This window comes from Phocoena phocoena, chromosome 1 (assembly GCF_963924675.1).
Source record: "Phocoena phocoena chromosome 1, mPhoPho1.1, whole genome shotgun sequence".
Taxonomy (NCBI): domain Eukaryota; kingdom Metazoa; phylum Chordata; class Mammalia; order Artiodactyla; family Phocoenidae; genus Phocoena; species Phocoena phocoena.
Window position 1 is genome coordinate 29563274 of NC_089219.1, and position 23682 is coordinate 29586955.

Genomic DNA, 23682 nt, shown 5'->3' on the forward strand with positions numbered 1-23682 from the left:
ACCTCACAGGACTGCTGTAAGGATTTGACAGCAAATCCTTACAGGGTGTGTAAGTGTTGTTGTGAATTGGGTGTGAATTGTGTTGGGTGTGAATCCAGTTGGGTGTGAATTGTGTTGTCAGAGTGTTACCCTGTGTGACAATTGTCCTACGATGCTGTTCATGGCTCTGTGGCCGAGACCCTTGTCCCTCTCCGCTCTCTCCGGCATCCTGTGTCATTCCAGCAGCTCCAGAAATCCCATCTCTTCCAGAAAGTCTTCCTAGCCTATCCTTGAGAGGGGGGCTCCTACCTGCCTGGCCAGGAGGTAGTGGGTGGGAAGGAGGTTGGGCTGCCAGCAGCTGATGAAAAGCCAGGAATTAGAGGGGGATGGGAGGCACATCAAATGAGCAACGCTGATGCTGGAAAAACTCCAGCTGTTTGCAAGGGGGTGGGAGCCAAGTGGCCGGCTGGAGCTGCTAAAATTATGGTGAGAGCTCTGGAGAATGGCTCCTGGCTTTCAAAGGCTTGTTAGACCATTAGAGACAAGAGGCATAATGAAGGTCTCTCTGTGGCAGGCTGGGCGAGCAGGCAGGCAGCATCAGGCCTGCCGGCAGCAAAGAGCTTCGGAGGCAGGACAATTTCCTCTCTCACATCCTTCCCTTTGGTCTGTCTCTGTGTGGGAGGAGGGAGTGAAAAGAAGCAGGGTTGGGGGAAGGCTTTCAAAGAAGACTCAGGAGAGAAAAAGGCCGAAACACCAAGTCCTTGGATCTCAAACTGCTTCTCCGGAGAAGTCTCGCTTCACACCGTGTTAGAATTTAGAGAAAAAAGAACCAGGGCAGGGGCAGGGGCTGGGGCTGGAGCCTGGAGGGAGGAGGCAGAGGGCCCAGGAGCCACCAACTTGGGGCGGGAACAGAACACGAATGTCCAGGTGGCCAGAGATGTGGGTTGCAGATAAAACACTTGGTGACCTGAGTTCACTTGCCGGATGTGTCCCTTATTGCTAGGATGGCCTTGGCGTGTACTGAGCCTTTCTGAGTCCAGATGTCTCCCCTTCATGGGAGGCTGTGAGAATTAAATAAGATAACTGGCTGTAAAGGACAGGGCAGGGTGCTTGGCACACAGCCAGCACTCAGTAAACACTGAGCTAAACCTGTTTCCTAGTGACCTCTCCCTACCACCCACCAGTAAGGATGTGCTGTGTCTACTTCATGTGAACAACTAAATATGCAAGGGTATTGCTAGTACGTGTTAGAGGCAGGTAGGTGCGTGTGCCAAGTTTCTGCATGTGTGCATGCGTGTGACTTTATGTGGCATTGTTCCCCCTGCTGTTGTGGACTGGATGGACACAGTCTGTTTGCCAAGTTTCAAGCTACCTGCTGGGCCACCCAGTGCGCCTGGGTCTGCTGTACTGGGTGCCTGGCCCAGGTGGTGCAGCCTTGGGCAGTGACTTAACCTCTCCTGCTCATAGGACCTGGGATACAACTGCTGCCTCTCAGAGTCATGGACACAGACCAGGGTGAAGACTGGGGGATTCAAGCTCAGAGGCCATGGAGTGGTCCCTGAGCGATATGAAAGGATCTGAGCCTCACGGAGGGAGGCAGGAGAGCAGGTACAGCAGTGGCCTGAACCTGGGCCTTCTGTGCAAATTGCTGAGGATGGGGGGACCTGCCTGGCTCCCTGAGCCTCTAACCCTGGGCCAGACCTCTGGTCAAGGCATTGCCCTTACCTGGCGATGACAAAGAGGACACAGCTGACACCCAGGTAGGCGAGGAGCACGTACATCCAGATGTCTGGGGACAAGGGGTTGAGGAAGGAGAAGACACTGGGGTTGGTGCCATTGGGCTTGCGATAGAGGATGCTCACACCGAGGGTCATGAAGGGCTTGGAGAAGTCGATGGCCTTCTCGCGGACGTGGGTGATGGTCAGGGGGGCCACAGCCAGATCTGCCTTCTGCAACGAGAGACAGACAGACTATGAGCAAAGCCTAAGGCTAGCAGGGGACAGAGCACCCCTTCTTGAAGGGAGGAGAGACGAGGGAGTGAAGTGGAGTCTGTTGCCTGAGCCCTTCATCACTTCATCACTCCTTGGTTTCAATATTTACTAACCCTTCCTCTGGGCCAGGCCATGCCCAGGGTGCTGGGAGACAATAATGAATTAGACCTAACCCCTGTTCTCCAAGAGCTCATGGCCTTGAGGAAAAGGACAGTGGTATCAACATGCAGAGAATGGAACCCTATTGCAGCTGTAACCCATGCGGTCCATTCTCAAAATGGTGCCTTTCAAATACTGTTCAGCGATCTTCAAACATTTAAAAATAGCTGGTGTTCTTTCTTTGTGACTATCAAAGGTCACGAAGAGGACGCAGAATCCACAGCAACCCTTATTTATATCTAGTTTCCTCTCCTATCTACTTCTTGCACGCTTCACGCCACTTTGGATATTCTATATATCCTCAAAGCCCCAAAAACCAGTGGGGCAAAAATAATACTCTCTTTGGAGGGAAAGGGTGGGGAAGAAACTAAACAGGCAACTTCAGAGCCCTCTTTAATACGAGAGGGGAGGCAAGAGAACAGAGCAGAGGAGGAAGGGAAGGGACTGGGGAAGTCTAGGGATGCCCGTCACAATTTTAACAAGGGGAATGATTAAAGGTCTGTATCTCTGGTCTGAGCTTTTTCTGACTAAAAATCTACAATCTCTCACTCCCATCTTTGCAGGCTTTCCTCACTGCTCTCCTCGTGCACCAAGGCCCCACTAAGCTGCTTCCTGTTTACCGCATTCCCTTCTTGACCTCCACGCTTTGCACACACGGTGCCCTGTTGAGAATGTCTCTTCCTGCTGTCTAACTCTCACCGCCTTCCATACCCCTTTGCATATGCTATGTCTTCCAAGAAGCCCTCCCTGATATCCTCCAATTCTAAACTCCCATGAAGCTTGCGCTGTCCCACGGTAAGGTCCTAACCTGCTCAGTTGAAATGGCAGTATGTGCAGCCATGTGTCTTTGTGTCATATCTGCCTATTTACCTGTGAGTTGCTAAGTGCAGCTGGGACTGTGGCTGACTCACTGCTTTGTTTCTCTACTCCACAGCCCCATCTCAGCCTTTGCAATATTTGTTAACTAATAATGTGTCCCTCTGAGAGGCTGTGCCTCGGGCTCCTGTGGATATGTACATACCAGAATGTGAACCAAGTTATCACTTCCCTTCCTCGGGTGGGGCAGGACAGAAAGAGAGGCTGAGTCCTAAAGACCAGCACTAAAGACCCTTTTGCTAAGGGCGGCAGCTGCCTCTGAGAACCCCCTTCCAAACAATAGTCTCTAGGCAATCATCCACTGACTTGGTCCAGCTTAATTAATTAACTGAGTATTTAAACAATTAATTGTTTTGTGAGCTTCACTAGGCACTAGGGATACGCAGCTGAGCCAAACAGACATGGTTTCTGCCCTCCTGGGGCTTAGAGTCTAGTAGGACAGACAGATGTTAATCAAATTGTTTTCTAAGTGGTAGCTATTAACACATCTCTGACTACACCGATCCTAGAATAGGAACCAGCAACCAAGTTGAAATGAAACTTCAAGACAGGGAGGACTGGTATGGGTAGAGCCCCAGCTCCTAAATGACTCTGCAGGTGCTCCAGGCTGCGGGGCACTGGCACTGGCTGGGGGGCACTGGCACATAACCCCAATGTTTCTCCTTCTAATGTCAGCCCCCACGACTGATTATTGACACTAGGAGCCCAAGGATTCGGTGAATCTTAGAACCTGGGAAAGTCGGGGAGGAGGGGCCTATTACAAGGGATGTTTCATACTGGGACCTTCCTTTTGTAAGCTTCTAAGTGTGTGAGTTGGAACTTGCCTAGCTTTGAAGGCAGAGGAAGAAGAAGCAGGTAGCTGCTGCCACCCTAGCTCCCTGGAGCCCTCTCATTTCAGGGTGTGCACAAAGGAAAGCAACAAAAGGAGAGAGAACTGTCGGGGAAGGTGCAGAGGGACTAATGTGTATTTGCTCAAGACCTACTGTGCACCAGTTGGGGGTACACGGGTGAGCAAGAGACCCAGTTCTGCTCTCATGGAGCTTCTGGTGAAGGGGGCCCCTGTTGGAGGCTGTGGATAGCACTCCAATTGGAGTGGGAGCTGGGGTGGGACATTCTGGAAGGTCCCTTTCAGTCCTGAAGTTCTAAGATCCTCTATAATGTTGGCATGACATCATTCTAGAACTTGGCCTCCCCTAGCCCCGCCCCTTCAAAGCACATTGCTTTGGGAGGCTCTGTTCTGACTCCAGAGTCACCATCACTGTTCAGAATGCATTTGGAACTGGTCTCTGGGAATGGCTTCTGGGGCTTGTAGTGGATTCTTGGGAAGAACCTCAAAGTCAATGGTGGCAAATCTTCCTTCGGCTTTTGATGGCAGGTTGGATGACAGTGTTAGTAACTGAGGGGTCAGTGTGTTTGCAGCCAATGTCTTTCCCACCACGAGTGTTCCAGGAGTGGCGAGGAAGCCAACCACAGGGCCAGAGGCCCTCTTTCTTCCCCCAGATGGTTTCAGAACCTTCAGAATCTCCCCACCAGCCTTTCTGCTCTCAGGTTCTAATGGTGTTGGAAGGCACCTGTGTCTACGGCAGCAAGACAACTGGTCAACCTGACCTTCTTCACAGGAAGTTTTGATGTGTGTTCTCCCTTGGGCTTCAGGAAGGCTGGAGTTCTCCACTTTGCTTTTGGTTTAGGCAGGAAATACTACATTTCACCGTTGGTTACGATTTCCCTGAAAAAGGCCTTATTTTGTCCAACTTCCCTTGAAAGAGCTGAACAGATGTCAAGCCTTTGCTGTGTCAGTTCATTACTCAGAATGAAAGGCCCAATCTTGGCAGGCTCTTCCCACTTGTGCAAGTTTTCTTTGAGGATGATTCATAAAATCATAGGCTGTCAGAGTTGGACAAGAGACCTTTAGCAACATCTATTCCAACCCGTATTATTTATGGAGGGAAACTGAAGCTCACAGAAGGTCCAAGGTCTTTGCTCTCATATTTACAGTAATCATGTCCTTGAACAAACCAAACCTCTGACTTGTGCAACACATTCACTGGTCTCATGGGTGATTTGTTAGCCCCTTCTGCCTCACTGAAGACCTTTCCATACCTTAAAAAAAAAAACCTCTGGACCAGGTAGGACAGCTCTTCCAGGACACTACTTCATCCCTATAAGCAGCTTTCCAAGAATCTGTCAGGACCCGCCTGGCTCCAGCTGTCCTACTCTCCTCCATGCTTGCATAAGGTCAATTGGTACCATTTGCTTTACCACGTCTCCACAGCCAGAAGTGAAGGCAAGAATGACTTAACTAGCTACAGCTCCACATTTCTGCCCTTAGTATCCAGGCACTTTGGCTGCTGGTCGGATGCTATAGCCTCATACCCCAGAGTGAAACCTGGCAAGCCTCAGCTTGCTACCTGTGTCTGGTGGCCCAGTTGGCACCTGCCTACTTGGATTCCCAAGTATGGTCCCCACCAGATTCCCCATCTATGTGCTCTGCCTCTTGGTTGGGGATCCCCCAGGGCATCTGCTTGCTGACTGCTATAGTTAAAATAGTAAGAACTACTGTCCTTTACTGTCTTTCATAGATGCTTCTTATACACCAAGCATTGCTAAGTGTACTACCTACATTACCTTATGCGACCCTCCCAGTAGCCCCAGTTTGGTCAAGCTGGTGAGTGACCAGTGGCGTTCGTGGTACAGTGATAAGTGTAGCCACCTTCCAAGCTGGTGAGTGGCTGAGCCAGTACTTGGACCCAGTTCACTGTGACCTCAAACCCCGATGTTTTACCACTCTGCCATACCAGCCACGTGCAGTGTGGGATGAGTTGGGCACCCCCTCCCCAAATATGTTCAAGTCCTAACCCTGGGTACCTGTGAACGCGACCTTATTTGGAAATAGGCTCCCCCGCTCACCACCACCTAAAACAGTATTTTATTATGGCCACTGGGACTAAACAACCTTGGAGAAATTCCTGGGTAACGTAGCTGGGCCTGTGCCTAGGGAGGACACACTTTCTCTGTCTTCAGTGGGCGTGTCCACTTCCGCATAGATCTGTTTCTCCCTGACTCCCGCTGAGTGCCCCTAAAGCCATCAGTGTGCAAACACCCTCTCCTGAGTGTGCAGCCTTGTGGAAGGCTCCTGGCATGAGCCTGTTTTTTATTCAGACTCTCTGTGTCACCGTATTTCCCTCATAGGTCCCCTAGCGACACTCCCCAAGTGGTTTAAAATTCCCCTAATACTACTGCATACCTATCAGAAGAGCCAAAAGAAAACAATGTTGATAATACCAAGTGGCGATAAGGATGCAAAGCAACGGGGTGCCTCATAGGTTGTGGGTGGATATGTAAAATGGTGCAGCCACTCAACGTTACTGGTTATTATAAGAGCATAGAACTCAGGAAGAGCTAGATGAAGAAGATACATAGGGAAAGTTATGCGGGAAATGGTGCGGAGCTTCCATGCTTTCTCTATTTCTCTGGGTGTGCCACTCTCCCCACATCTCCGTGTGTCCACCAACCCAGAAGCGCTGGAAATTAGGTCTTTGTGGAAGTCATCAAGTTAAGATGAAGTCATACTGAATTAGGGTGAGCTCCAAATCCAATGACTAGTGTCCTTATAAGAAGAAGAGAGCACACACAGTTACACACAGAGAAGGCCATGTGATGGGAGGCAGAGACTGAAGTGATGCCACTTCGAGCCAAGGATGCCAAGGATTGCCAGCCACACTAGAAGCTAGGAGAGAGGCCTGGAACAGATGCTCCCTCCAAAGGGACCAACTCTGTGGACACCTTGACTTCTGATTTCTGGCTTTCAGAACTGAGAGAGAATAAATTTCTGTGTTTTTAAGCCCCCTAGTTTGTGGTCATTTGCTGTGGCAGCCCTAGGACACTCACACACGTGCCACCTAGGACCCTGGGCAGGGTGCATGCAACTCCCTGCACCTCCCACTGCCAGCCCTGCCCCTGCACCTGTCCTATTCTGATAGGCAGGCCTTACGGTTGGACCCACCCTGCCCTGCGTGAGCCCACGCTGCATTCCCAGAGAACTTGACTCTGCCTTCTGACCATGACTGCCTGGGTCTCCCCAGCATACACTTCACATCACCTGGCTAGGCTTGGGAGTTCTATGGCTACAAGAACATGCTGATTCGCCCCAACTTCTCTTCAGGTCCTTGTACTTCTACTGCCAAAGCCACCCAAGAAACCTAGTCTCACTCTTGCCACATAGGCAGGACTTGTCTCCAGGGCTCTGTCTGCTGGCTCTCTGCCCACGTCTCTGGTATGTGGGATCCATGGAATTCACCTTCCAGTCTTTTCCCAAAGTGTTGTTTCTCCAACTAGAATCTTTCCTGATTCCCAATGCTGCTTAATATATGTCGAGACTTTTCCCTCTGCCCTTCAGATAAAAAATTCTTATTTTGGGTTCATTAAGCCATTCACGATCTACATGGTGCTGTCTAATAGTACATCCTGCAATGATGGAAATGTTCGGTACCTGCCCTGTCCAATATGGTAGCCACGAGCCACATGTAGAACTTGAAATGTGGCTTGTAAAACTGAGGAACTAAATGTATACTTTGATTTCATTAATTTTAAATTAAGTAATTTAAATTAATTTAACCAATTGATTTTAATTAATTTAAGTTTAAATTTAAATAACCCCATGTGGCTGGTGACTAGTGAATTGGAAAGTGCACATCTAGCCCTGCCTGCCTCTGCAGGCTTACCTCCCATTTTGTTTTCCCCTGGTTCTCTTCCTACTGGCTTCTTTCAGACCCTCCAGTCCATGCTCACCTCAGGACCTTTGCACGGTATTTTTCTCTACCTGGAACTTCTTCCTCTCTGAACTCTTTGTTGAGCTAATGCCTGCTTCTCCTTCAGATTTCAGCTCCAACATCACTTCCAAAGACAAAACCCCCAGGGGAAATCAGGCCTCCCCTGGTGATGACTCTCACAGCACCAGGTATTTGCAGTCCTAGCACTGATCTTATTTGTGATTTTAGGTATTGGGTGATTTCTCCCCCCACTGGCCCATAAGCTCATGAGAGCCGGGCCTGAGCCTGTGTCTTTTCACTATTCTATTGCCCCCCACCTAGCATAGTGTCTGGCTCACAGCAGGCCCTCGGTAGAGATTTGGGGACTGAATGAATGGGGTGTTGCTGGTTTAGGAGAGACACCCAGCAAGCGTGTCCTCAGAGCCAGCTGGCTGGGGCACCTGGCACTTTCTAAGAGGGCAAAGCCAGTCATAGACAGTATCGCTGATGAACCCTGGCCTCTCCAAGCTTAAGAAAACACAGTGCCCCTTGAAAGGCCCTGGACATAAGTCTGGCAGCCAATGGCCTTAACAACCCACACGTCTGAACAGAGGGGAAACGAGTGCTAGTAGATTTATGAGTGCCAGCGGATGGGTCAACTACCAACACCTGTGATTCACAAGCCAGCTTCCTGAGCTGATAGCAACCTCATGGCCTGATGGTGAGCAATGATGCCATGCCTTTCCCTGGCCTGGAGAACTGGTGATTCCTGAGTCCCAGAAGGCTCCAAGCTGTGCCTCTGTCCTCCAGGAAGGATGGGCGGATCCTCCCTGCTTCATAGCCACAGGGCCCTGGGGATGGACGCCCCACGGCTCCATCTCCTGTCTCTGGGGGTTCTCTTTCTCCATCCCACAGGGCCCTGAAGATGGCATCTGCCCAGAGAGGCCCTGCCCAGCCAAGCCCAAGGAGCTGGGGGCAGGGAGCCCCCTCCGTCCACGGGCTGTGAGGTCCCAGTTGTACATTCCCATGGCCCCTGTGCTGGTCCTCAATGCCCTTACCACACATGAATTTTGATCTATAAGTTGTTGCTTGATATCTAGCTCCTCTGCTGGTATATAAGCTCCAGGAGGGCAGGGACTACATTTATTTCACTCACTAATGTATCTCCGGGATTAGCACAAAGGCAAGCAAAAAGAAGGGGCTCAGTAAAGTTTTGTTGGAAGACTGAGCATCAAAGTACCCCCAAGAGTCCTGATCAACCCTTACTCCAGCCTAACGGGCTGAGCTCTGGCCTCTGTTTCCCTGCTCAGTTCCCGCATTCTTCCTGAGGTCACTCTGACCCCTGCCAGTCTGCCGGGGTCTGGCCCAGCCTGCCTGTCTCTCACCAGCCTCCCTCCAGTGTTTGGACCCTGCACCCTGTGCCCTTGTCCTTGATGGGTACCCTTACTTATGACCTATCAGTGGCCCCTAGCATTCATTGATAGCCCTCACTGGTCCTCATGGCTCTCCTCAGGCAGGTCCTGGTGGCATCTTCAGCTCCACAGCACCCGCAGTGGCAGCCCTGGGCGACCTGGCTGCCCTGGGGATGGGGCCATCTCTGCGGTCCATCTGTTTCCTCCACCCCAAGCCTGCCCTACTCCATCCGGGACTCTGTCCTGCCCCCCAGGTGAGCTCCCAGCATGCCTTGCTTTGAAGTGCCCTGTTCTAGGCTGGGAGAGCAGACTTGGGCAGAGCCTTTCCTGGCCTTGTAAACAGGGGCTGGGTCCAATGCATATAGGCCAGAACCAAGGTCTGTTCCCTGGCTGGGAGGAAGGTGGGACACAGTGAGGTAATGGTGGTGTCTTAGACACCAGATCTTCCCGTCACATCTGCCAGCCTACCTGGAGGCTGGGAGACCAGAGTGCACAGTCTCAAGGCCATGGCTGATGTTGGGTGACACCTTTCCAAGTCTATGTCCTCCTTCATCTGTCCCTCATGTACCATTTTCTGTTACCCGCCAGGGAGCCAGAAATGACCCAGACCCCTTCCCTGGATTTCTCTGAATGCTGATGACTAGGAGGACAGGGAAGGCATTTCCCACCTCCCACAAGTCTCTAGGGCCTTCCTCCAGGACTCCCCACTGGTTTCCGATGCGCAGGGCCTCTCAGCTCAGGCGCCAGCCTGCCAGCCAGGGAAGCTCTTTCACCTGGCCACACTCCTCTTGTGGAATACTTACATCTATTCATACATTCATAGATTACTGCCTGCTTGCTTCCTCCACTAGAATGTAAGCTCCTGAGGCTCAGGGAAGGGATCCTGACCGTTTAGTTCACACTGTATCCACAGTGCCTAGCATGGGGCTTAACTGAACAAATTGAATGAACAAGTGAATCCCTTAATCGGTGGGAGCATTGGCTGGATCCACCCTCTGAGGTTTAGAAGAGGTCACCCAGCGAGCCCTCCTTCAGGGCCTGGTGCACTGCAATTCTTTTGGGGGGTACACTGAGTCCCAGGTGGTGTCCACTGATGTCCCGCCAGCCGGCCGGCGCCACACTTAACAATCAGCACTGTAGCCACCGATGACCTCGGAACAGCCCATATGTATCTAAAGACATGGGACAGGTGCTAGAAAATTCCTAAGTGCTGACCGAGGGGTCGTGTACCCATGCTTCACACATAGACTTCCTGAGCCAACGGATGCCCGGCAGTGAGACATGAAGCCTGTGCCTTTCCCAGGCCTGGGAGAATGGCCGGTTCCTGAGTCCCCACAGGGCTGTCTTTCAGGACAGCTCAGCTGGCGTTCCCCGCTTCATGGCACACTATGGGGGATGCATCACACCTCCATTCGCATCTCTGTAAGATCCCCCCTTCCCTACTCCCTGCCTGTCCACAAGGCCGGCGTCTACCCAGGGTCTGCCCCGGCACGGTCCTACCAGCCCTGCAGGACCCCTGATGAGGGCGGAGACTTCAGCAACCTCAGCGACCCCACCCAGGTCGGTACCCCCATCTAAGCCCTGCATATCTCTTCCTCATTCTTCAAGTCTCAGCTCCAGAGTCACCTCTGCAGGGAAGCCTGAGTCATTTTCCTGTTTGACACTCCCAAAGTCCCCTGTACATATTTCTCCTCGCAGCACCGATCAACATTTTAATGAAATTTAACTTGGTTGATTCATTGCTTGTTCCCAGAGGGGCAGGAACCACGCTGACCTTGGTTGCTCCTATATCTCCAGTCACCGCCCCGGGTCCGGCCCGTCATGTGTGCTTGGCTCACCCGTCTCATGCGCCAGGTCAGACCCTCTGGCCATGACCAACCTCACGCAGGCACAAGCTGCCAGCATGTCACCTCCTGTCCCCTTCTTTCCTGTCTCCTTCTTTCCTGTCTCTCCTGCCCCGCTTCCCCCATAACTTCCTGTGGACGCTGCTGCAGGGCCCTGATTGGCTCCCATGCCTGCCCTGCCAAACCCAGAAATGCATGAAAGTCAGGTGCCAGTGGATGAACCTGTTCCCCCTTTTCCCCTCACCCCGAGAGGTGGTCCTGAGACACACTTTGTCAGGCTTTTCTGGGGTGCAGACTTGGATTAGTAGCACTCAGTGGTGACCAGCTCAATGCTGCGCCCTCGTATCGGCTTTCCCTCCCCTCTGCTCCTCTTCCGTGCCCTGACTCTCCCCGGCATCGCCCCCCAACCCATGCAGTAGTAGCGTCTGAACCTCGTCAGCCTCTGCCCTCCAGAAGCCCAGGCTGAGATAGGGTTCCATAAAGCTTTGTGGAAGGAAGGAAGGCATGATCCTCAGCGGGAGGGCCAGCTTCTTCCCGTTGCTTCCTCCACCCTTGGTTTCCCTCCAGCAACCCCCTCACCCCTGCAGCTCTATTGCTGCTTTGCTCCTTGTCCTTTCTTGCACTGGTTATCTGGACCCTGACCTCCTGCCAGGCTCTTTCCAGGTTTCCCAGGCTAGTCTCTGCTTGCTGGGTCCCGGCAGCTGACAGCCCTGCAGTGAATCTCAATGTAGCCCAAGTCCTTCTTGCATCCCTCACCTGCTTACTTGGTCGTCTTCAGGTAGATCCTAAGCTTCCCTGGAGCTCCTCAGTCATTGCTCTGGGCAACCTGGCTGCCCTGACAAAAGGCTACCTTTTCAGTCCATCTGCTTCCCTGCCCTCACCTGCCCTGTCCCATCCAGGCTTCTGACCTGCCCTAGGTGAGCTCCCAGCATGCCTTGCTTCAAAGTGCACTGGCCAGCCTGAAGGAGGTGGCTTGGCAAAGCCTTTCCTGGCCACCCAAACAGGGATTTGGGGCCCCTCCTAAGACCAACGCATGCTGGCCAGAACTAAGATCTGGTTCTTGGTTGGAAGGCAGGGGACACAGTGTGTGACGGGGTCGGTCACGGCCTTGACACCAGACCCTCTGCTCGCACACCTTGGGTGGGAAGCTCAGTAGTCATGACCCCATAGCCATGTCTCTGGGGATGGTGTGCAAGTCCACATGCTCATTCATACATCATTCATCAACGCCTGCTCTGCGTGCCCAGCCCCACGCCAGGTGCGGGCAGCACCAGCACAGTCCAAAGGCACTGTCTGTCTGGAAGAAGAGTCAGGAGGGGAAATGGGCCCTTGGAGCTGTGCCACCTTCTCTGCTCTGCTCTCAGTGTTACACGGCGACAGAGAGGGACACCTGGGCAGTGCTATTTCTTTCACAGGGGAAGGGAAGACACGCCAGGGCTAGCCATGACCACTCCTTGTCTCAGTCATCTTGGTCTAGACGCCTCCATGAGACAGGGAAACCACCTTACATGCTCTAGTGAGATGTAACAACTTCGAGATAAAAGAACGAATGGCTTAAGTGAGAGGGTGGCATGTAAAACAGATAGCTAGTAGATAGCTAGTGGGAAGCAGCCGCATGGCACAGGGAGATCAGCTCGGTGCTTTGTGACCGCCTGGAGGGGTGGGATGGGGGGGGTGGGAGGGAGGGAGACGCAAGAGGGAAGAGATATGGGAACATATGTATACGTATAACTGATTCACTTTGTTATAAAGCAGAAACTAACGCACCACTGTAAAGCAATTATACCCCAATAAAGATGTTAAAAAAACAAACAAACAAAACAAAACAAAAAACAAACAAAAAACAGATAGCTAGTGGGAAGCAGCCGCATAGCACAGGGAGATCAGCTCGGTGCTTTGTGTCCACCTAGAGGGGTGGGATAGGGAGGGTGGGAGGGAGATGCAAGAGGGAGGGGATATGGGGGTATATGTATATGTATAACTGATTCAATTTGTTAGAAAGCAGAAACTAACACACCATTGTAAAGCAATTATACGCCAATAAAGATGTTAAAAAAATTTAAAAAAAAAAAGAATGAATGGCTTCCTGTGGCCTGGAGGGCGTTCATCCTCGCCTCTCCCTCTCTGTTCACAGGCCTGGGAGAGCAGCCAGGACAGGACTCCTCGGCCTCCGAAAAGAAAGCTTGCAAGAGGCCAGGCCAGGGGTGTTCAAGGAGCCTGTGTGGGGCCTGACCCTGTACCCCTAGGAGATCACACTTGTGCCAACTCGTGGATGCTGTTCCATCCTCGTCTCCCTCCACCTCCCCACCTGCTACTTGAGACCCTGTGTCCATGCCTTCCCAGAAGCCTCTCCTCCTTTGGCCTCCATCACCAATGCTCCCTGGCCCTCCTCCCTCCTCTCTGGCCTTGCGGGCTCAGGCATTTTGTTGAGGCCTCTTTTTCATCCCCTCCTCACACTTCCATGCCATTCAGGGTCCCACCCCAGGTCCTCTCTTCTCTCCCCAGCAATCCCCACCTCTGTTTCTGTGTCCCAAGGTTCCCCCGAGGCTGTGTTCGCGACTCCAAACCTCCACCTCCAGCCCTGCCACCTCCTCTGAGTGCCCAGCCCTACGGCAGCCACCTCCTGAGACCCCAATCCCAACACGGTGTCTGAACCTCTACCGAATCCTGTGGGGATGACCTCACCACCGCCCCAGCCACCCAAGCTAGAATCTCACAACTTGTCCTCGATTCCTCCCTCCCTTCTCCTTGCCTCCTTCATGCCGCCAGTCACCAACCTCATCAATTCTATCTTCATGTCTCCATCCTATTCCATCTACTTTCCTCCTTTTTGACCACAACCTTTGGAGGCCACCATACTCTCCTCCACCCAGGTCCCAGTGCTGGCCTCCAGACTGGCCCCAGTTTAGCCTGGCAGCACAAGTCCCAATCTGATGTCACCCCCTTGCTCTACATCTTTCAGCTGTGCCTTGTAGCTCACAGGATTAAAACCAAATTCCTCACTTTAGCACCCAAGGCTTTTCAAGGCTTGTCTCTTGCCCCCTTCTCCAGCAGCAGTGTGCCCTCTTGGCTTCAGGCTTTCCATACTTATGACTCCGTCTCCATAATCCCTAGCAGGATCCCAGGCTCGTGGTGCCAGGACAGAAGCTCTTGATGGTAGGTGTCAGGAAAGGCCCCCAGTGTAGAAAGGGGGTGATGCCTGGGGTGCGCCTCAATCCCCGTGAGTCTGGTCAGTAGGAGTCAGTTCCCTGAGGCTCCAGTTTGGATTCAGAGGAGCAAGGACTAGATCCCAGGTCACTGTGGCCCACCCAGGTGACCACGGCCGAGGGGCCAACTCTCCCACTGCCATCACGGCCACCCACGTGCATACTTTTATGTTTATTTATTTATTTATATTTTTTGTGGTACACGGGCCTCTCATTGCTGTGGCCTCTCCCGTTGCGGAGCACAGGCTCCGGACGCGCAGGCTCAGCGGCCATGGCTCACGGGCCCAGCCGCTCCGCGGCATGTGGGATCCTCCCGGACCGGGGCACGACCCCGTGTCCCCTGCATCGGCAGGCGGACTCTCAGCCACTGCGCCCCCAGGGAAGCCCTGTGTGCATACTTTAGACAGGAGGAAATGGGGAGTAGCAGGATAGCTCCCGTGTGCTGAGCATGTGCTGTAGCTCATTAAATCTTCCCAAGAACCCTAGGCAGAAGGCTTTTACAATTATTCCCATTTCCTAGAGGTGGAAATAGAGGCCAGAGAGGTTCAATAACTTTCCCACTGTCAGCTACAATGTGCTAGACCCTGAATTTGAACCCATCTCTGTTGAATTCCAAAGTCATTAAAATACATGGGAGTAATTTAAGGCAGGGACAAGAGTAGGAGACTTTCGGGGGAGGGGGAGTGAGAGAGAGCAGGGAGTAAAAATGGAGAGAGTGACGATCGGGGAGAGAGATGGGGTGATGGATGGAGAAATCACTGCTCTGTTCAATCACCTTTTTTGTTCCCATAGCTGGAGGCAACTTCGGGGAAGGCAAGTATGTGAGCAGGAGAGGGACACACCCTCTAGGTACCCCATCTTCCCCCATAACCCTGGCTCCTTGGAAGGCCTGTGGCATGGGACAGAGAGGAGCAGAGTGTCAGGGAAGGACTTAAGTCCTGTTGGTCAGAGGCTCCATCCAGCGCCTCCAAATGGGCCTCGGGGAGCAGATTCTTGCAAAGGTGGGCATTCATCATTTTTATATCTTTGTTCAGATCCCTAATAAGGAAGTAATAATATTGCCAAGCTTTTACCACGCTTTCTATGAGCTAGTGAGAAGACTAATTATCTGACGACACTAATAAATGGTTATGATGTTATTAAAAATGGCACCAAGCTAGGATTAACAGGCTCATCAGTTGTAGGGAATCGGGTTTAACAAGGTACCGGCATGTGCCGTCAGGGGCCACGGGCTTGATGGATACTGGGTTGCATGGAGGCCATGGATGAGACCCCCTCTTTTCTCCCGCTGAGGGTCAGCTTAGGAAGGTCTGGCTGCTGCTGGATTTTCTAATCCACCCCTTTGCAAATGGCTCTGCCGAGCTCTCGGGCTCCTGGGGATGCTGTGGGTTGTAAGACTGGCATCGGCCTCATTCACTTCTGCATGTGGCCTCCAAGGTCCACGGGATCTCCGCTTCCTCCCCAGTCCAGCTCACCTCTGCAAGCGACAGGCTCAGAACCCACCCGGAGCCCCACGCTCCAGAGCCCCACTCATGAAGCTCGGAGGGAGGGGGGAGCTGATAAATGGAGATGCCTGTGGGGCTTGCTGACTAATTTCCATAATAATTACAGTTATTACCAATAACGGTGGCAACACCACTCCCTCCCATTTCGACTGAATTCCGCCATCTAGGAGCTATTTCCCCACCAGTTGTCGCCTCTGACAACAAGTGGGGAAGAACACAGGGCAGGTATCATTATTCTCACTGTTGAGTAAGGAAATGAGCTCAGGGAGAAAAAGGGACTTTCTGAAGCCCCCTCCCCGGCCTCAAAGGAATAGCCGTAATGGTAAAAATAAAAGCAACAGAAGCAAGTACTGACACGGTGCTAACTATGCAGTACACATAGGTGAACTTAGTCCTCACAACAGCCTGTGGGGGAGGGGGCTATTATTATCATTCCCATTTTACAGCTGAGGAAACTGAGGCACAAAGAGGTTAAGAAACTTGTCCAGGAGCACACAGCTAGGAAGTGGGAGAGTGGGAATCAAATCCAGCCCAAGTACATGCCCTTTACCATTAGTCTCCGCCGCCAGCCTTCCCTGGGAGACCCGCTTCCTAGGGCCGAGGAAATGACTCCACCAGTGAGGCTCTGCTTCAGCCTTCTGGCTCTGAGCTCCAACCTCCTTCCCTTCCCAGCTCCCCTCTGACAGGCGCAGGAGGGCTAACACAAGAAGGCCCTGATGCTGCCTGCCTGCACTTGGAGAGGCGAAGTGATAATAATCCTTTTGGCTGAGGCTTTTTAGGTTGCAAAGACTTACTATATGAACCTTCCCTGCCCTGGGTCCTGGGGTCAGATGGCTTTCTGCAGAGGTCAGAGCCCAAGGCTTCAGAAGCGGAAAGCCTCCAAAGATTCTTTGAGTCCCAGCTCCACTGCTTACTAGCTGGGAACCTTCACCTCTCTCTGCCTCAGCTTCCTTGTCTGTTAAATGGGTGGTAATAACAGTACCTACCTCACTGGGTTGTTGTAAGGATAAACGAGAGAAGGAATATGAGGGGTCTGGTGGTACAGATCCATTGCATTCATTAACAGGTATTTGATAGAAAACGCTTCTGGAAAGTTGAAGGCCCTGAGCTGGAACGCAGGCAATGTTTAGTCTGTGCTGGGTGAGCCTGTACCAATGGCTCCTTTGTCTCCATCTCTCCTTCCCCCAGGGCCGCTCTCTGCCAGGATGCCCCACCCTGACGTGCACAGAGGGCTTGGCCACACCTCCTGGGAGGTCCTTGGTCCCTTGTGCTCCCGCCTCACTTACGTGGTCAATGAGCTCCTTGATCATGCCGTTCCACTGGCCCTTGTCGTCCTGTGCCCCATATTTCCCGTCCTCCACCAGCCGGATCTCGTAGGAGAAGCCCAGGATGTGGGCCAGTTCCTTGAGCAGGTCGATGCAGTAGCCCTCGAACCGGTCATTCCCGAACAGGGTCCTGTCGGACTTCCGGAACATGACAAAGGGCTCTTCCTGCGGGGACAGATGGGAGAGGGGCAGACAAAGGCTGAGTGGGTGGGGCAGGTCCAGCTGGGGCCAGAGAGCTTGGGCCAGGTCCTCCGCAAGGGTGTTCTAAGCCATCTTTAGCGGGGTGGGGGGAGCTCAGAAGAATGGCCTGCTAAGTCAGGAGAGGGAAAGCGTACTTCCTGAGAGCCAACTTTGTGCCTCGCAGATGGCCACCTACTGACGTGCACACAGCACTTAGTAGGTCCTTATTGATTTGATCGTCCAACGATCACAGAGCTAGAAACTAGTGGAACTGGGATTCAAACTCAAGACTGTGATTCTGAATCCCATGCTCTCTCTGTTGCACCATCAACACAGGCCAGTGGTCCCCAAAGTGTGGTCCCCAGACCAGCAGCAACACCTGGGAACTTGTCAGAAATGCACATTCTCGGCTCCCACCCAGACATACTGAACCGGAAACTCTGGGGTGGGGCCTGGCAAGGTGTGCTATAAGAAGCCCTTCAGGGGGTTCTGATGTCTGCTTCAGTGTGAGAACACTGCTGCAGAAGGCCCTTCATCGTTTCTTCCCTGACTGCTCCCCAGCTCCTGTCTAACAGATGAGATGTCCCTGCTCCCTGACACCTTTCTCTCTTTCCAAGGATCTAGTCCCCAGCGTTAGGATCTGCCAGTGAGTGATTCCTGATAACTACGATAGTTCGCATTTGCACGTGCCAGGCGTCAGCAAATCAGCAGACGAGATGGTGCCCGTGGGGGTCCAGCGCAGAGCCCAGCAGAGCAGGAGGGTTCAGTGGACAGTAGCTGGTATTGCCTCCCTTAGCCTGAGTTTCAGCCTTCTGGGGGTAGATACGAGTAACTCCATTCTGTAGATGTACAAAGTGAATCCACGAGGATAACGTAACTCGTGGGAGGTCACTCAGCTGCCATAGAGAGAGGATTTGACTCAAGTCGGTGTGGTCCCAGAGCAGGAGCTCTTAACCACCTCACTGTGCCAGAGGCCCTGAGTCACATGGTGCCTCTCCCTAGTGGGCAGGGGGTCCTCAGAAGGTGGCCTGTGGGTCCAGAGCATAGGTGACAGCTGTCCCACATCAGGTTCCCTCCCTCCCACGTGATAGGGAGCCAGTGAAGGGCTTTGAGCCAGTGAAGGGCTTTGAAAGGGCATGACTGTCTGATTTCTCATTTAGAAATAAGCCCCTGGCAACCCTGCGAAGAATATCTGGGAGTAGAGGCAGGAAAACCTTGGAAAGAAGCTACTGACCTCATCCAGTATGAGATACACAGAGTAAGGAACGGAGGTGGATGGGTTGAACTCTCAGCAAACTCATCATTTACTGAGTTCCTACTATGCACCAGGCATTGATTTAAACTCTTCTTCAGAGTGAAAAAGGCTCATAAGCTTTCAAGATAGGTGACATTACTGTATGTTAACATATATATATATGGAATCAAAAAAACAAAAAACAAAACTGGTTCTGAAGAACCTAGGGGCAGGACAGGAATAAAGATGCAGACTTAGAGAATGGACTTGAGGACACGGGGAGGGGGAAGGGTAAGCTGGGAGGAAGTGAGAGAGTGGCATGGACATATATACACTACCAGATGTAAAACAGATAGCTAGTGGGAAGCAGGCACATAGCACAGGGAGATCAGCTCTGTGCTTTGTGACCACCTAGAGGGGTGGGATAGGGAGGGTGGGAGGGAGGGAGACGCAAGAGGGAGGAGATGGGGATATATGTATATATATAACTGATTCACTTTGTTATAAAGCAGAAACTAATACATCATTGTAAAGCAATTATACCCCAATAAAGATGTTAAAAAAAAAAGATAGGTGACATTATCCCCATTTGATAGATGAGAGAACTGAGGCTCAGAGAAGGTCAGTAAGTTGCCCAAGGTCACACAAGAGTTGAATTATAGTCTGATGGAGTTCAGGCTCAGTCCTTCCTGCCTGTAGCTCCTTGGCCTCTTTCTGGGCCTTAACCTTCCCCCAAGCCACCTTGGCACCCCTTCGTGAAGGAATGCCTCGAGCCTTCAGCTGATGGGTGACAACCCTTAGCTGACAGAATCCGCCCGTGTGGGGAAGCTCATGCCCACATGCCCACATGCCCATAAGAAGAGCAGACACCTCGTCTGGAGGCGCGCCATAATTCTCTCAAGTGGTGGGGCCATTCCTTTGACACTGTGGGCCCCTGAGCAGTGAAGGGCCCTCACCAGGGGTTCTCAGGCACAGAAACCCACCGGCAGCCTCTTGCCAGGCTCCTGCTGCGGAGGGCGGGCTAGATCCTCTGGCCCTGGTTCCCCGGCAACGCTACTTCTCAAAATCCCATCCCATGACTGATTCATTCTCGGTTTTCAACAGTCCTTTGGGATGTTGCAGAGAAAGGGCAAGGGAGTGTCTGAATCCCCAAGGGGTTCTGAGAAAACCATCTCTCAGTCTAATTGGGTGAAAAGCTGGGTCCTTTGGCTAGACTCCATGCTAAATCTCAGTGCCTCCCATCCCCAGCTCCAACCAAGCAGCTCACAAGTTTGGAGAAAAGAGTTGAGGAGGTGCCGGGGAAGGGGCTGAGACTACACGGAGGGAAGGGAACTTAGGGTATTGTGGACCCTGCCTTCGTGCAAATTAATCTCTGGGATGGTGCTGCCCTGAACCTTGGCACAGGGCCTGGTGAGAGGGCCTGGGTGAGGCTTCAATCCCTTCTCAACTGTTAGGTCAGGGGCTCTCGTGCAGTGGCCGAACTGCCCCACGGCACCTGGTAGCCCTGATGTTAGCTCAAGGAAAGAATTAAAGAGAAGGTACCTTCTTTGCCAGTGAATCACCAACCACATAGAGATTCCTAAGCAAAATCGACCTCCTTCTGTAAAATGGGGATAATAATAGAATCTACCTTACAGCATTGTTGTTAGGATAAGATGGGTCAATCTGTGAAAAGCACTTAGGGCCTGGCAAATGTAAACTGCAATATTATTATTATTATATTATTAATATCATTATCATCTTTCTGGGCACGGGGTGACCTGTTATTGAAATGGCCTGTCCAGCCTAGAGACCATGCCCAATGTCACCAAAGGTTAAAAATCATAGCTAGCAGCGGAAAGCTATTTCAGGAAAGGTCCCTGAGATAGCTCACTTCCTGACCCTCTCTCCGAGACCCTCCCAGGCCCTATCCTCTAAAATTAGCACTTCATTTGCGAAGCCACCCCAGCCCCAGAATCTATACATCTTCATATAAATACGCTGCCTTTGGAGCAGCTGTAAAATGCCATTAATTTCAGGAAGTGCTTTGCGGATGGCATACATATTTAACAGCCAAAGCCCAGAGCATTAAAACGGTGCTCGCCTTGGTAATGTGTCTCTAGACCTGCAACATTTCCTAGGGGGTAATTCTGAACTCCGCCAACTACTTATTCATGGACTATTTCACAATTTATTACTGGAAATGTCCAGACAGCCAATTCACAAGCTCTCTCGGCTGCTAATCGATTGCTCAGTGAAGGTGCCCTCAATTTCATAACTTCGCTCTCTCCTATTGCTCTGGGAGAACAGCCGTAGGAATGGGGGTAATATTTCTCTGCAACAAGTCACAGGAAACAAGAGTCCAGAAAAATAACCTTTTCCTACTTTTCATTGCTAGAGCTTTTAGTCTAGTTTCTTAGTCTAGTTTCACCAGCGTGAGAGCCGAGTGACAGGACCTGTGGAGTTGGAAGAGGGTGCCTTGTGGGGGTGGGGAAAGCCAAGGGTTACCTACCTAAGAGCTCTGTTCCCAGGCCCCTTCCGGCTTAGGCCATCTCAACACACACCTGTACACGCATGCGCTGTGTATGCACACAATGCCACTGGCACGGATACACCGCATCCTCGGATGTTCTGACCTGCTCGGACCCGGAAGCCAAGGACCCTGGCCCCCAGGCCTCGGCTTCTGCCAGTTAGAACCAGGACAGAGCATTAGACCAGTCCTCCCAGCAGGTGGAGCCTAGAGTGGTTCCTGGCCTGGGATGGTTCTCCCAGCCCACATCCTGGTCTCCCCAGCTCCTCCTCTCTTGTGCCAGGTGTGCAGGTCCGGCCTGCCTAGCAGCTGCGCCTCAATGGGTTACAATGCGCACATGGCACAAACACACCCGACGGTGCATGTCCAGACACCTGTGTGTAGCCGATCCCACACCTGCACAGGTGCCCACATGCGTGCCGACACCACTGCTCACGTCAGCAGCCCCAGGAACCCTGAACCTTCCGAAGCAGGGCCCCCCGGAGCGAGTTGAGTGTGTTTTCTTGGTGTGTGAGCAGAGCTTTGGGCATGAATTTTTCACGAGCTCATGGAAGAGCGAACCTGAGCAGAAGCTGGGGCCTGGCAGGGAGAGGGTGGGGAGGGCAGGCTTCCAGCCTCCTGCTGCTGCTGCTGCTTCCGCCTCAGGAAGGGGGAAGAGCCCGTGGCTCTGGGGGGTCAGAGAGGGCGAGGTCCGGGCTCTGTCCATCTGTCCGTCCAGGGTAATGCGACCTTAGCACCTAACCCCGGGATTCAGGATGGAGGAGGAGAGAGGGGACTTTGGGGGCAGCCCCCATATCTCCCTGTGTTCTCTGCCGCATCCAGATTCCAGGGACCAGAAGAGGAGGAGAGACTCCCTCATCAGGGTCTCAGGTCCAGCCCTGTCCTCCAGGGCAAAGCTGGTGGATGTTCTTGCACCCAGGCCTGGTACCTGCCCATCACTCAAAGCACTGTTGCCCTGACAACACGCTTCCTGAGAGGCAGGGGCCAGTGCTCTCCATGGGAGGTGCTGGCACTGCTTTCAGCCTGCCAAGCTTGGGGTTGGGTTTTCAGCCAGAGCGTCTGGGCTGGGCTGGGCTGGACACTCCCCGCAACTGGTGCTGCTGTCCCCAAAAGCCCAAGCTGAGAGCACTGTACCCAGACCAACCCCTCCCAGGGCTCTGGGACATGCAGACCACGCTGAGACTTTCGGGAGACTCCGAGGACATTTTCAGCTGGACACAGAGTTTCTTGGGGACCAGTGTAAAGGCTGTGTGTCACATCCTCTGTCCCCGCTCTGCCTCCGGGAAAGACTGGGCTTCTCTCAGGGAAGAAGTAGACCCAACCATCCATGATCTCTGGACAGTGGGGCTGGAGAAAGCTGGATCATGGGTCACTCCCAGACCATGCGAGTATCTGACCCTGCATAATGGGGTTAGGATGGTGGGACATCTGCTTCAAGTGGGTCAGCAGCCATGTCAGAGGTCAAGGCAAAGGAGTCCAGGGGTAGGGGATTATCACAGTGTCAGGGTCAAGGGCTCAGACCTTGAGGTGGCGGTTGGGATGTGGAGTTTTATGTATCAGCAGGAGATTAGAGCTACGAGGGGCTCAGGAGGTCACAAACCCTAGCGCCTGCAGGGACCACTCAGGAAATGCCTGTATAAGAAGCAGCCAGGAGTAAGCAGTATGGAATGGTGGGGTCTGTGGTGAGCCAGGGAATGCCCACCAGACCTTAAAGACATTCAAATCCAAGCTCAGAGTTTATAATGCACCCTGACAGAGATAAGCTCTGTGACCATGGTCAGGGGTCGATCTTCAGTGAAGTTCAGGGCCCTGGTTGTGGTTGGAAGCAGAGGTTTTCTCTAGAACTCTCATTCTGCTTACTTAAAACCCGAGCTTACTGGGGGCTGGACTTATAATCAGTAATAACAACAGCAGCCATTACTTAGACAGCACGCATTCTGTGCCATTTATTGCCATCAATCATTCATCCTCTCAACTCCATGAACTAAGGACAATTATTATCACCTCTCTTTCGCAGATGGGGAACAGAGACACCAAATGACTAAGCAGCTTTCCAGGGTCGCACAGCTAGTGGACAGTAAAGCCGGGACTCAGACCCAAAGGTCTGAGTCTCTTAACCGTCACAGTCTGGCCCTTGTGTCCTGGTCACACTTGCATGTCGCCAAGAGCTGCTGGGCTCACGTTTGCCCAGATGAAGGGCAGGGGAACCGATGGAGCTGCATCCAGGCTGCCAGCCAACGGGGCTTCTCTCCTTCCTTGGGGGTGCTGAGAGCCAGCTGGACGATGTGGGCGGGGCCCTCAGTGAGCAACTGAGTGCAGCCGGTCGGGACCTTTGCAAGAAGCTTCCAGTATTGCCCAAGAAACTGTGAGAAGAGCACAGAATAGCTGCACGATTCTACCTCTGCAGGTGTAGATAAATCCCCTGCAGCTTTGCAGAAGGGTCTTATGCCCTTGAAACCGGGCTGCTGTCACTTTAATAAAATTTAACCCTGTGGTCACTGAAGGTGTGTGTATTTTGCATCCTTTTGGTATATTATCTTTAGCTCCCCTCTTACCGTTAGAGTATTGTTTTGTGGCTGAATCAACTCAGCTCATTTAATTATCTCTCCTAATCTCTCTGAGCACATCCGTTTTACCTTTTTTCAATCTCGTCTTCTGAAAAGTGTTTTCTTTATATCTCACATTGTATGCAGCTCTGCTTTTAATCTTTGACC

General features: G+C 52.3%; 1 protein-coding gene across 1 annotated transcript in view; it reads right to left on the bottom strand.

The window, feature by feature from the left end:
* GRIK3 (glutamate ionotropic receptor kainate type subunit 3) overlaps positions 1-23682 on the bottom strand; it is a 231828-nt gene that overhangs the window by 21920 nt on the left and 186226 nt on the right. The window contains exons 10-11 of the mRNA XM_065888235.1: positions 17007-17210; positions 1705-1928 (exon numbers count right to left, since the gene is read on the bottom strand). Coding sequence (XP_065744307.1) covers positions 1705-1928; positions 17007-17210 — 428 coding nt within the window. The remainder of the gene's footprint in view (positions 1-1704; positions 1929-17006; positions 17211-23682) is intronic.